Source organism: Taeniopygia guttata, chromosome 9, assembly GCF_048771995.1.
Source record: "Taeniopygia guttata chromosome 9, bTaeGut7.mat, whole genome shotgun sequence".
Classification (NCBI taxonomy): Eukaryota; Metazoa; Chordata; class Aves; order Passeriformes; family Estrildidae; genus Taeniopygia; species Taeniopygia guttata.
In genome coordinates this window covers 19,053,756-19,065,883 of record NC_133034.1, presented here as the reverse complement: position 1 = coordinate 19,065,883, position 12,128 = coordinate 19,053,756, and the positions used below count along the sequence as shown (strand labels likewise).

The 12,128-nt window shown below is 42.0% G+C and overlaps 1 protein-coding gene across 2 annotated transcripts in view; it reads left to right on the top strand.

Annotated features, from left to right (window-relative positions):
* The first annotated feature begins 4,576 nt into the window (after positions 1–4,576).
* The window catches only part of FXR1 (FMR1 autosomal homolog 1), a 33,679-nt gene continuing 26,127 nt past the window's right edge, over positions 4,577–12,128 (top strand). For both annotated transcript variants that reach the window (XM_030280697.4, XM_030280695.4), the window contains exon 1: positions 4,577–4,729. In XM_030280697.4, coding sequence (XP_030136557.1) covers positions 4,679–4,729 — 51 coding nt within the window. In that variant the 5' untranslated portion in view covers positions 4,577–4,678. The remainder of the gene's footprint in view (positions 4,730–12,128) is intronic.

The following is a 12,128-nucleotide window of genomic DNA, read 5'->3' as shown; positions in this document are numbered from 1 at the left end:
GCAAATCATTTTAAATGCATTTTATCTAGACAAATGTGATAAATGTGAGTGCTATCAGCTATAATACACAAAAAAATAAATTGGGTCCCAAAGTTTTTCCCTTTAAAGGTAAATGATTACAGAAGTTCATTTACAATAATAGGAACACCTATGATTTATTCTTTCTCCAATTTCCATACCAGACAGAGGGCTTAAAACTGAACTGCACAAAAATGTTTTTACATACCCTCACTTAGCAACACCTTTTGTGGGTCCTATTTTCAGAAGTGGTGTCTGCTTACAGCACTTGCAGATGTGGCTGGACACGGATGGGGGGTTCAGCAAACCTCCAGACAAAAATTCATTCACTGGAAAAGGTCAGGAATGCAGTTGTGAAAGGCCAATGGAAAATGGTAGAGACCCTTCTGCAGCTCAATATTCAAACAGGGCAAAAATCACAGGGAAGTATAAAACAAAACAAATCAAATCAAAACACAAGCTTTTCTAAAGGAGTTTTCTACAACTACAGGCCCTTTATCAAGCCCAACAGGATGATATGTATCAAGGCCATATGTTTTAATACCAGTGTTCTACCACAAGATATCAGATCCTCTGTTCTACTTGCACAGGTTTACTGGAAGTAATTTTACAAGTTGCACAGACTTCTTTCTGCCACCCAAGTACAATTTGTAGAACAAAGAAAAGATACATAAAAAATAAGCAAACTTGGGAGCAGGTAAGAAAATAACTCCTCCAAGAGTTTTGCTGAGTTGGAATGTGGTTTTGTCATTTGGTAAGACATAAGGCCAATATGATCTTATATCTTTCAGATATCTACCTGTGTTGTTTGTCTCCATTAAGAATTAATGATGCATAATAATTTACAGAGCATGCTCCCTGTTTCTGCTAAGGTTGGAAGTCTGTGGATGGATGCCTCTCATAGTCATCAGCCTTCTGCCAAAATTTCAGAATGAGCAATGGAACCAAAAAGGTTTTTACCCACTTAAAGGTGAAGCTAGATTAATTTTTTATCATTATTTTGATTTTTATGGCATGAGTTGCTAAGTGTCAGCACTTCCCTTCACTGAATGGAATCTAAGACCCAGGTTGTTACATTGTAAGTGAGAGCACAAGTCTGAATTTAACTGACCTTAGGTTTTGCCTATATTTTTAAACAAAATATCCTAAGATAGGATGGTTCTGGGTTTTTATTTTACTGAAAGGTAGGAAATGTGCTCAGAAAAACAGAGAAATGCCCCTTTTTCTGTATCAGAAAAGGCACTCAAGTTATTTGGCAGCAAAATAACTGATAGTTTAAAACTACAACATTTTTTTCAAACAGATTTTCAGATTACTAGTAGCATAAGAGGAATATCAATGTGTGCATTTTTTCACAACTAATCTTACTTTAAGAGACCACTATACTAAACAGTTATGTTGTTGATTTGTGTTGATTTCACTCTTGCCCAAGACTTTGAAAATAGCTAAAATTTTTCCACTTTTGGCTGAGTTAACATTAACAGAGTCTTATGTCAGAAGGTCCCTGAGTGGCAATTCCATTGTGACCTCCAGTTACACAGATGATTCCATAAATTCTTGTATGAACTACAGTATATGCAATATTGATTCAGAAATTGATTGTGATAGGAACCTAAAAAGGCCTGTATATTTTTCTTACCTGGATAATAGCAGATTTTGGACAAAAAGTCACTATTTCAAAATATGAAAACTGCTATGATATTGTTTCACCGTGAGTTACATTTTCAATGGTTTATGGTTTTTTCCTGTACCCTTTCTAGTCTGTCCACATCCTGAATTTTAGAAAATGGCATTTGGAAGGATAGTAGTGTGGGTTGATTGTTTATTTGTTGAAATCAATGCCTGCAAAATTTTCTCTCTTGAAAGTTTGGTTTATATTGCTCATGCTATAGCACCATCATAAATGCTTTTCCCATCCTAAATAAAGTAGGCAGGAGTTACTAATTTTCATTAATTCATTCTGAAAGGCTGTTCCTGAAATTTCTTCAACCTCCCATTGTAAAATTCTTTCCAGACTAAGTCGATTAATGATCAGTCTATACCTTTTGGGAATGCCTTTTGCTAGTAATGTTTCTGTCTTTTACAGCCTCAGTCTCTCATGGATCATTATCCCCTCTGTGTGCCTTGATGTATTTGAAGACAACATCCTAATCCTTCAGTGCTTAATCTCCACCCTTCATTTTGCTCACTCAAATAAGGGAATCCTGCTTCTGCTCTTTCCAACCAAGGGCCCACAGGACCAGGATCCTGCAACTTCTGACTTAGTGTCCTTCTGGCATGATGCAGTTTGCTTTGCCTCCTGAGCTGTGGAGTTTTCAGAGAGGACAGAGAATGGTTCAACCAGAGTTACCCAAAATATCTCCTGGACCACATCAGCTCTAGGAAATGAAAGTGGCGGTTTCACTGTGGGTGTTGCAAAATGAAACAAAAAAATGAAACGAAAATGAAAGCTTACAAAGTCTCATGAAAAAAAAAAAGCTGCTGTTATCAGAGGAATTCTTGAGTTCATGAATCTGGATCCTCCCTTTTCTTATTTCAGCAATGTTTAAAGCAATTTAATTTAGTAGTCACTCATAATTTACATTCAGTGAAAACTAAACTTAGAACAGATTCATCATCTACCTTCTGGCTGATGTGCTGCAAATTATTATGGCCCACAACTTACTAAAGCCTTTTTCTACCCCCATTTAACCCAGGCACAGCAGTCTGCCTCAAAATTAACATGTAAACAACCCTGTCCCTTTAACCACTATCATCCTCACACTTCCAGAAAAACAAACTTTATCAGGCAAATTCAGATGCAGATTGCATTTGCTCAAGCCAGTCCTCATTATCACTAAGGCCCAGAACTGTCCCCCAGTTCTGCAAATGTGGACACCCAGACACCTCGCACTGTTCTGGAATAATTTTTTTTTTTTTTTACCACGTAATTTTTTTTTTTTTTCCCTAAGGACAGCAGCTCATGCATAATTTATTTTTGGTGGTTTTTTTTTTTTTTTTTTAACCCCAGACACCATTTTTTAGTAGTTGACATTGAGACTCTGTCTTGGTAGCCAAATAAATGAACCTCAGTCTATTCAATCTTGGGGCAATGAAAACTTTTGGCATAGAATTTTATAGCACAATGGTTTGCTTCATATTATCTGGTTCCTTTATCCTGGAAAATCCTGAGTGGCCTCTGCTGCCAGGAAAGGAGGTACTTTTCTTCAGAAGGGCTCTCTTGCCCATGTGTGGCCTTGGCACCACACACAGAATAAATTGTAGGTAATTTATAAAGATTAGAACAAAATTTAGAGTAAAAGGTACTCTCCAAAATTTATGTGGAATATTACTCAAGATTAGGAATATTCATGCACACAGCATGGGAAAAAACATTCATGCTGTTGGACCCATATCTTTCCTTCAGTTATGGCACATCAGGATCACAGAACCATAGAAACACTGAGGTTGGAAAAGACCTCCAAGATCATCAGGTCCAGCCATCAACACATCACTGCCTTGTTCAGCACCAAACCATGGCCCCAGGTGCCACCACCCAACATTCTTTGACCCTTTTGAGCATTTGCACCTCCTCACCCAATAGCCAGATTTCTCAAAACTTTTTGGCCTTTTTTGTCCAAAATCCTTGCCCATCCGACAGACATGGTTACAACTGGCACAAAAGCATGATTAACATGAAGAAACTAAAAATGAAAACATCTGATAGATAAAATATTATCATGGACTCTTGGCCATTTGAGTCTGATGCCCAATGGGAAAGATGAGCAGGAGCATTTGAAAGCATTGCTATTGAAATGGCCTTAGGCTGAGATTCAGATTAGATACCAGAAAAAAGTGTCATGGTTAGGGTAGTCAAGCATTGGAGTGGTGGTCCAAGGAGGTGGTCACCATCCCTGGAGGTGTTTAAGTGGTACTCGTATGTGGCGCTGGGTGATGTGGTTTAGGGGTTACAGTGTAGCGCTGAGTTAATGGTTGAATTTCATTATCTTAAAGGCCTCTTCCAACCCAAATGATTCTATGGTTCTATATTTACAGCAATTGCAAAAACACACGGATTTGACATAGGTACAGGCCGTTCATCAGGCTCTGCGTGACTAAGCTTATGCGAGCATCTAGCGCACAAAACACATCACAGGCAGCTTTTATTTTTTATTGTTTCTGTCGGCAGCAGCGCACGGGGCAGGCGGGCAGGGCAGCCCGGGCGGGGTGTGAGCAGGGCGGGGCAGGGCGGTGAGGGACAAAGCCGAGCCGGGCGCCGATGTCGGGCACCACCATCTTACCCGCCCCGGGCGGCGGCTCGGCAGCCCAAGGTGCCCCTCGGGCGCGGCCTTTCGAGCGGCGCTCACTGCGCAGCGCGCCCGCCCCGCTCCGCGCCCGCCCCGCATTGTCCCCTCACGCGGCCCCCTCAGCCCCGCGGCGGCGGGTGGGGAGATAACGGCGGGGAGCCCTTCCCGGGAGCCTTTCCCGCAGGGATAGCCCCGCTCGGCCGGCGGCGGGAGCCGTGCACGCCCCGCCCCGCCCCGCTCCGGCGGTGCCGGGCCGGCCGGGGGAGCGGGCGGGGCCGGAGGCGCGGCCCGGCGGGGGCGGAGGGGCGGGCGCCGCGCTCCCCCCGCGGTGACAGTTTCTAGAAGCTCGTCCCGGCGTCCTTTGCGGCCCCAACATGGAGGAGCTGACGGTGGAAGTGCGCGGCTCCAACGGGGCCTTCTACAAGGTACCGGCGGCGGGGGTGGCGCGGGCGGCTCCGCGCCCGGCGGGGCCGGGGCCGAAGGGCCGCGGGGGAGGGGACGCTGAGCGGGGAAGGTGCGGGGGGTGCGGGGCCGGGGCCGCGGGGATGGAGCGGGGCGGCGGCGGCGGCGGCGGGGGGGCGGCGGTGACGAGGCTGGTGAGGGCTGCGCGCAGGGAGGTTCGTGTGTGGGGAAGGCAGAGCGCTGGCGGGGCCGCGGGAGCAGATGCGCGGCGCGGGGATTCCCTGAGCCTTCCTTTCGGGAAGGGTGGGTGGGCGTGTGGGGGGATTGGTGTTGGAAGATGAAAGGGATTTTGGGTGGGTTGGGGTGAACCGGGGCGATAATAATGATTTTAAAAGATTTAAAATAATTTTTTTAAGGATTTCGAGTTTATTTATGCCTTCAGAAATCTTCCTTCACCATCACCCTCCCTGGAATGTCAGGATGGTACAGGATCAATGCAGAATACTCTCAGCTGTTGCCTGTCAGTCATTTTCCCCTAAGCCTGGCTTCAGATGTTTAAGAATCCTAGCTCTTTTTATGGCACTAGGCTCCTGTCTTCCTCTCCAGAAGGGCTGATTCCAGCCAGTATTGTGAGCAAGCAGCGTGGCTGTGTTCTGGGAGGATTTAATCTCGGGACTCTCTGTAGCTATTGTGCCTAGCTACACGCACAGTGTGGCATTGCACAGGCAATACTGCACTTGGTGTGGGGCTGGCCCTTTCGATTCCCCCTTCCCCCGTCAGAATTTCCTGTGTGCAGCTGTGGATTTGGCTTGGGAATCATGTGGTGACTGTACAGTATGTAGAGGCAGTTGGGTGTAAGGGATTGTAACCAGCTGACTTCAGGAGTTAGTTCTTTCAGCTGGCCAAGACAGATGGGAGATACCCTTATGAGGAAAGAATGCAGTGGCATAAACTGCACCCCTAGTAGGGAACCCTCTGAATTTTTTACCAAAAGGAGTAGATAATAAATTTTATACAGTGGATCATTTTTTTGTTGAACCTGAAGTATCACACAGAAACCCATATCAGAATCATTTGTGTCCAGAACAGGATGCTCCTAAATACAATTGATTTTTTTTACCCCCCTGAGCATTAAAAAGCCCAGAATTTGGAAACACTTTTCTTAGGTTTCCATTTTATACCTTGTGATCTTGGACAACTTTCCAAATGATGAATCAGTTGCTCTTCTGCTTAAAAGGAATGTCAGACACGTGGGAATATGAGGTGTGCTGAAGTTTTGGACTGAAGGGATCTGTGTGCACAGAATTTGCTACAATAAGCCTGATTTAAAATCTGTAAGGATGACATCTCTCAAATCAGAATGAATTATCAGCCTTGGATTAGCACCATCATGTGTTTTAGCCCTGTGAACAGTGACTTAAAAAAGCAGAAGTTTTAATTAAAAATGGCATCATGACTTTGAGATCAGTGAAGTGGGAATGAAGTCCAATGATGAAGATAGTGGATGAAAGCAGGTTAGAATGATTGGATGCACAGTGATCAAAATCCCAACTCAGAGTAATTCACTGTTAATGTGGAGGAGGGAAAAAAACAACCCCCATAAAGACCCAGACCTGAACCAAAACATTCAAACAAACACAATTTTAAAAATTATTCTTGTGAGCTAAATGCAGTGAAGTGTGTATGTCAGTGACTCCATTTTGTGAATCTTTACTCTTGAGGAAGGCAAGGTTTTGCATTTCTTTTGGAACTAGGTAACACTCCTAGGTCACTTGCTGTTTAAAGTGACCTAAAGCAAAGAGGTGTGTCAGTCTCTTTTAGGAAGTGTCCTATTTTGGGCACCGGTAGCTCTGATCATTGCACGATAATGACAAGAGGCTCATCTTTTCTAACCTGTGTGACACTCCATGGAACGTGGCAAAAGTTTTTGGAAGAGAAAAAGCAGAATTTGTAAGATGGGATGAGATTTGAGGTTTGCCTTTAGAACAGCTTGAATTTGGATTAATTAGCACAGCATAACCCCAGGTAAATGAGATCAGAAAGATCCTGCTGTGTCAACAGAGAGAAAAAACCAAAATCATTACATAAACAATATCATGAGAGATTTTCTTTTAAGGAGTTGTTTCTATGATCTGCAGCTTAGCTGCAGTAGAAGAAATGTAGTGGTTAAATGCGTTGGAGCATTCTAGTGGGTTTTCAGGACTTACTAGAGGTATGACCATGGTAAATGGTACTCTTTATTATAAATTTTCTTTAGTTCCACTAATAATTGCTCTTCAGTTTTAACAGGGGATTCTTCCTAAGTGCAGGAAGACCATACATGATATGTATACACTATAGTTGCAATACATTAGTATGGAAAATTAATATTCTTTATTAAAATTCATTCATCACAAAAAGCATTTTGAGTTTTCATGTATCAGTGGGCAGTTATGGTAAATCCCAAGGTAATTTAAAAAATTATAAGTGCATAGTATGATCTAATTTTAAACTTATGTAGCTAAGTCACCAAACTAATTTGTGGTTTCTTTTTTTTTTTTCCATTTGCTTTAAAGAAATAATATAATCTGGAAAACAGGACAGCATTTACTGTATATTTTAGGCCAGGTTCTCAACCATTACACAGCAGAGCCAGTGTTTAGCCACTTCCTGCAGCTTGGAAGACTTTGCATATATCATAATTTTGAGCACCCATTGTCTTTGGAGATCAGATGGCACTGATGGGGCTTGAAATGGTTCTGGGCTTCTGAAAAATGGGGGGGCTTGTGCTGTGGAACAGGAGAGAGCAGACAGGGTTGCTGAAGACTACTGATTATGGGTTTGCATATATTAAATGTGCTATGAGGGCTTCCTGAGGGTAGAAAAGTTAATGCTTTCTAGGTGAGAACTAGATGGCAGGAAAGTTTTTGTCTTGGAGACATTAGAATAGACTTTTTTAATGTATGGAATGGTCAAAAATGCCTGGATTTCTTTGGTTTCTGAATGTGTTGAAGAGAGTGGAAGAGATTTCTTTGGTTTCTGAATGTGTTGAAGAGAGCCTTGTCTTGGCCTGCCTGCAGTGTTTTCAGGATGATGTTCACTGTCATGAAGATGATGAAGTAAATGACAGAATCAATGGCTGGGGCTGGCAGATACTCTGGGAGTTCACCTGGTGTCTCTGGTATATTTTGAGTATCTCTGAAGATGGAAACTCTACAACTTCACAAACAACCTGTGCTTCTGCTTAGTCACTCTCACAGTAGGAAAAAAAGTTTCCTGACATTCATACAGAAATTACCTATTTGTGCCTTTTCCTCTGGACCTGCTGGTTGTGGAGGGTCTTGGAAGAACAAGACAAAAACCTTCAGTTTTACTCAGCATCTCCATCAGCTCACTTGTATGCAGATTAAGAGCCCTGCTGATGCACATTATTCATGATTTCCCATGTCAGCATCCCTGAATTAGGTTTGCCAGTAAGATGAAGGTACATAAATTGAGCATCAGATCAATTCTTCTGACTGAGCCTTTCAATGTCATTTCAAAATTCTGGAAGATCCATTGTGTTCTTCCTTGTGGGGACTTGGCTGTGCTGGCAAATGGGTTCTGTTGTGCTGCAGGCCCTTGTGTTCTTTAAGTTCTACACTAGAAGCTGTTTATGCAAGGGGAAAAAACCCTATGAATTAAAATGGAGCTCAACCCTTAATTTACAGGTTCTGAAGTATTTCTTTGTTAGCCTGTTCCTCTTTCAAGAGGTGCAGTTGTTCTGCTAACAGGACTAAGCAAAATGCTGGTAGCAGGAGTTGGCATTGGCCTCAAGGCAGACACAAGCCAAAATATTACTAAGGGGAAAAAATGATGAATGACAAGTACACACCATTACTCCACATGTAGAGCCAAAGCTTGATGAGCAACTCTGTGGGAGTGAAGGTTTATGCATCAATCAAAATACAATTATTTTAAATTTTTTTCTTACCATTTTTAATTTAGTGGCTTTGCAAACAACTTGAGTTGCTCCAAGTGGTTTTTAGCTTGATGGTTATTAAAGTAGGAAATTGTCATTAGGAGTGTAGCTTACACACTGTTCATACCCAATTACTACACCAGGAAACTGTAACTGGAATGACCTTTGGTTTTTTTCTTTAAAGATTTTAACTGTGTTATAATTGTCAGCACTTTTAATTACATCTAGCCCTACGTCTATATGGGTGGGGAATATTAGACATTTTAAAGGTGTTCCTGATCAGTTGAAAGTTGTGCAGTCTTGCAAGAAGTAGCTGTAGTTGTTGCTGTTGGTGAGCTGTTTGCTTGAGCCTTTTAGGCTGATGGAAGGGAGATGCCAGAGGGAGTGGTTATTGATTTTTGTGGTACATGGTCAGTGGAGAGTGTCTTCCAGAAGTTTTGTCCTTTGGAGGATGCATATGAAGAACCTGGTGTAAGAAATGAGTCATTGAGACAAATTCAGTGCTGAGGCTCTTACACAACTGTCAGAACAACCCTTGAATTTACATGTAGTTTTGATTGAAGATGGAAATAAGCAGGAATGTCATAAATTAAACTGTGCTTGCTAAAACTGATGTGATAGTTCAGGATATTTTTCTTTCCTGATATCCGCTTGTAGTGTTTCTGGTTTTCAGTAAGCCACAGCTGCTTGCTTCTGTCATTTCCTTGTATAAACAGGTGCGGCTGATCACTAATATTGAAAGTAATACCAAGTTCAGTCTTTCTTGTCAAGTGGTTTGTGTATTTACAAGTTTCTTTTGTTTGCTTTATTTTCTTTTTTTTTTTTCCTTTGGGGGCTCAGCATGAGATACATCCTTTAGCAATAATTTTTTCATGTATTTGTTGCACGAAACAATTGTGTTTCAGTATTAGTTAGAAGTACCAAGGGTTCTTGCATCTGAAAAGGAGTGAAAGGCTTGGTAATTGGATATAGGCTGCTTGACCTTTATGTCACTGGTTCAGAGACAGTCCCTGGTACCAGATGCCAGAGTGTTTGCTGTTAGGCATTGGCTCAGCAGTGGGCAAGGTGATATTAATACAGTTTTAGTGTGCAGGTATGTGTGGCTCAAAGGCCAACACAGTGACTGTCCCTGGAAAAAAAGTTTACAACTAAATTAACAGTGCCTCGTTTTTACATTGGATCATCCTACTTGGGGGTCAGAAAAACTTACAGAAAGTAGTATATGGAAGGAACTTGAATTGTGTCTGCCTGTTTTACAGATTTTGTGACTTTGCCTAGAAATCGATTAAAAAAAAAAAAAGTTGTGTGTGTGCATGTATACACACACAGACATACAGTTCACTGTAAGGGCACTTCAGTAAGTCTTGATCCGTTTATGTTATCAGCAGATCCTAATCCTAAATCCATGGGCAAAGCCCAGGTAAAAGGGAAAGAGTGCATGTGGGTGTCTGTTATGAAATGAGGAAGTCTCAGCTGCAGTGGTTTTGGTGCAGGTGATTGGTAGAGAGTTTCCTGCCCTGTTGTGCACCCTGCACACCCTGCCCAGCCCCAGGTTAGATCCCCTGGTCTGCCACCCCCACCCTGTGCAGGTGCTGCTGGTGGGAGCTCGGCTCCTGCCAAGTGAGTGGCAGAGACAGGTCTGAGCCAGCCTGTGGAGGCAGCAGGACATTAATAGCCCGTAGTACAGTACAGAGTGCTGCTGCTCCAGCCAGGGCATACATGGACTGCCAGGGATCCAGCTCGTGGCACACACGAGTGACTGACACCCGAGGCTGAGGCGGAGGTCTGGCAAGATGAAGGCATGTCAGTTTTTCTTCCCCTCTTGCCCTCTGCAGATTTGTGTGTAGTATAAAACACACATAAAGGTTATGTGGAAGCTCACTTGCTGATACTGCAATTCCTCACTCTTTTTGATGCCACTGTGTTTATTGATGATGTGTTTGGTGGTCTCCTGTTAGCTCTGCCAGAGGTACAAGGAATGATGCGTTAGGAACGTAGAACTCTTCAAACTTAGAAACTCACATTATCTTAGGCAACACTGCTAAGTTAAATTTAAGTAACAGAGTACATTGTTCATGAGAGCAAAAGTTAAGGTGATGGATTGTTACTTAATTTAGTAAAGAATGTTTTTGACACAGTATCAGGCATGACTAGTGCAAATCTATTTATATAGGTTACCTAACAAATAAAAGAACTCTTTCAAAACTCCCTAATTTAAAACCAGGTTATTTAGGTTTCTGGTTTATGTTCATCATGCCTCTTCTGGAAGAATCCTTGGGAATTTGTAGGATTTACTATAAAGTCAGTTTTGTATTGTGAAATGCCAAAATACCCTAATGTCACAGGTTTTGTTGTAAAACCTTTTTTTTTAAATTGAATTATCATAGGCTCTATGGAGACTTCTTTAAAAACTGCGCTAAATCTCATCCTGACATGCATGAAATCTCTTTCTGGTTTTATCTGGAAGTTGTAAGTGACAGCTGATAACGTGTCTAGGCAGGGTTGAATGCCGTACGAAAGTCGTACTCGGGAAGTTTTGCTTCTAGAAAATGTTCTAATGGTACTTTTGACATCCTACTTGACAGTAATGAAATAATTTCTTAGGAAACTACTGGAAAGCCATACTGTATTCTCATTATTTCTAGTTTTATTACAAATGGACCATACAGTCCATAATACCTCATAGACTGCTATAGTTCAGTTGCTGTTAATATGATCTCATCCACACAGCTGTAGAGAAATTGATAATAGTCAGAAGTAAATGTATATAGATAGACTCTAATCAGAATTTTTTCAGGCCTTACAACAATAAAAATATCTAAAAGTTATGTAATTTTATTTGATATTTTACATGTGTGCATTTGTGACCTGAAGTGCGTACTTTAGATGTTATGCTTGATTATACTAGGGAGTGAAAGTTTGGGAATACCAAGTGAAGAAGCTGTGCAGGTAATTCCAAGGCAGTTGCTGCCTACATGTCTGCCAGCAGCGAGTCTGCATTACATTCTCCTGTGGGAGGGAAAAGCAGTGTGCACACTTTGAACTGAAAGACTTCCTTCCGTGAAGGAGTTCCTGAAACCCACATGGTGTTGTAAAATGTACAGACTCTTTGTTGGAATTTGTACTTTGGATTTATTAAAAATTGTCCCTATGCAGCTGACGTTTGTGCAGTGTCAGCTGTTGGTCTGCTGAGAGCTGTATCTCTGTATTACTGTTCCACTCCAGCTTTGGCATTCTTCAGTGGACCGTAGCTTGAAAATTGGTTGTGACTATTAAACCTGTCTGTACCTTACACAGAAACCCACACTTCACCTGGTAATGTGCTAATTGTCTTAAATCCTCAAAAGTCAGTGCAGTTGGAATCCTTTATTGCACTTCTTTTGTCTTACTAGTGGAATCTGTAGTCAGTGGATTCATGACTTTCTTAACTCTACAGAGCATTAAGTTCTGAATGTTTATCAGATGTTTCATGATACCTGAAT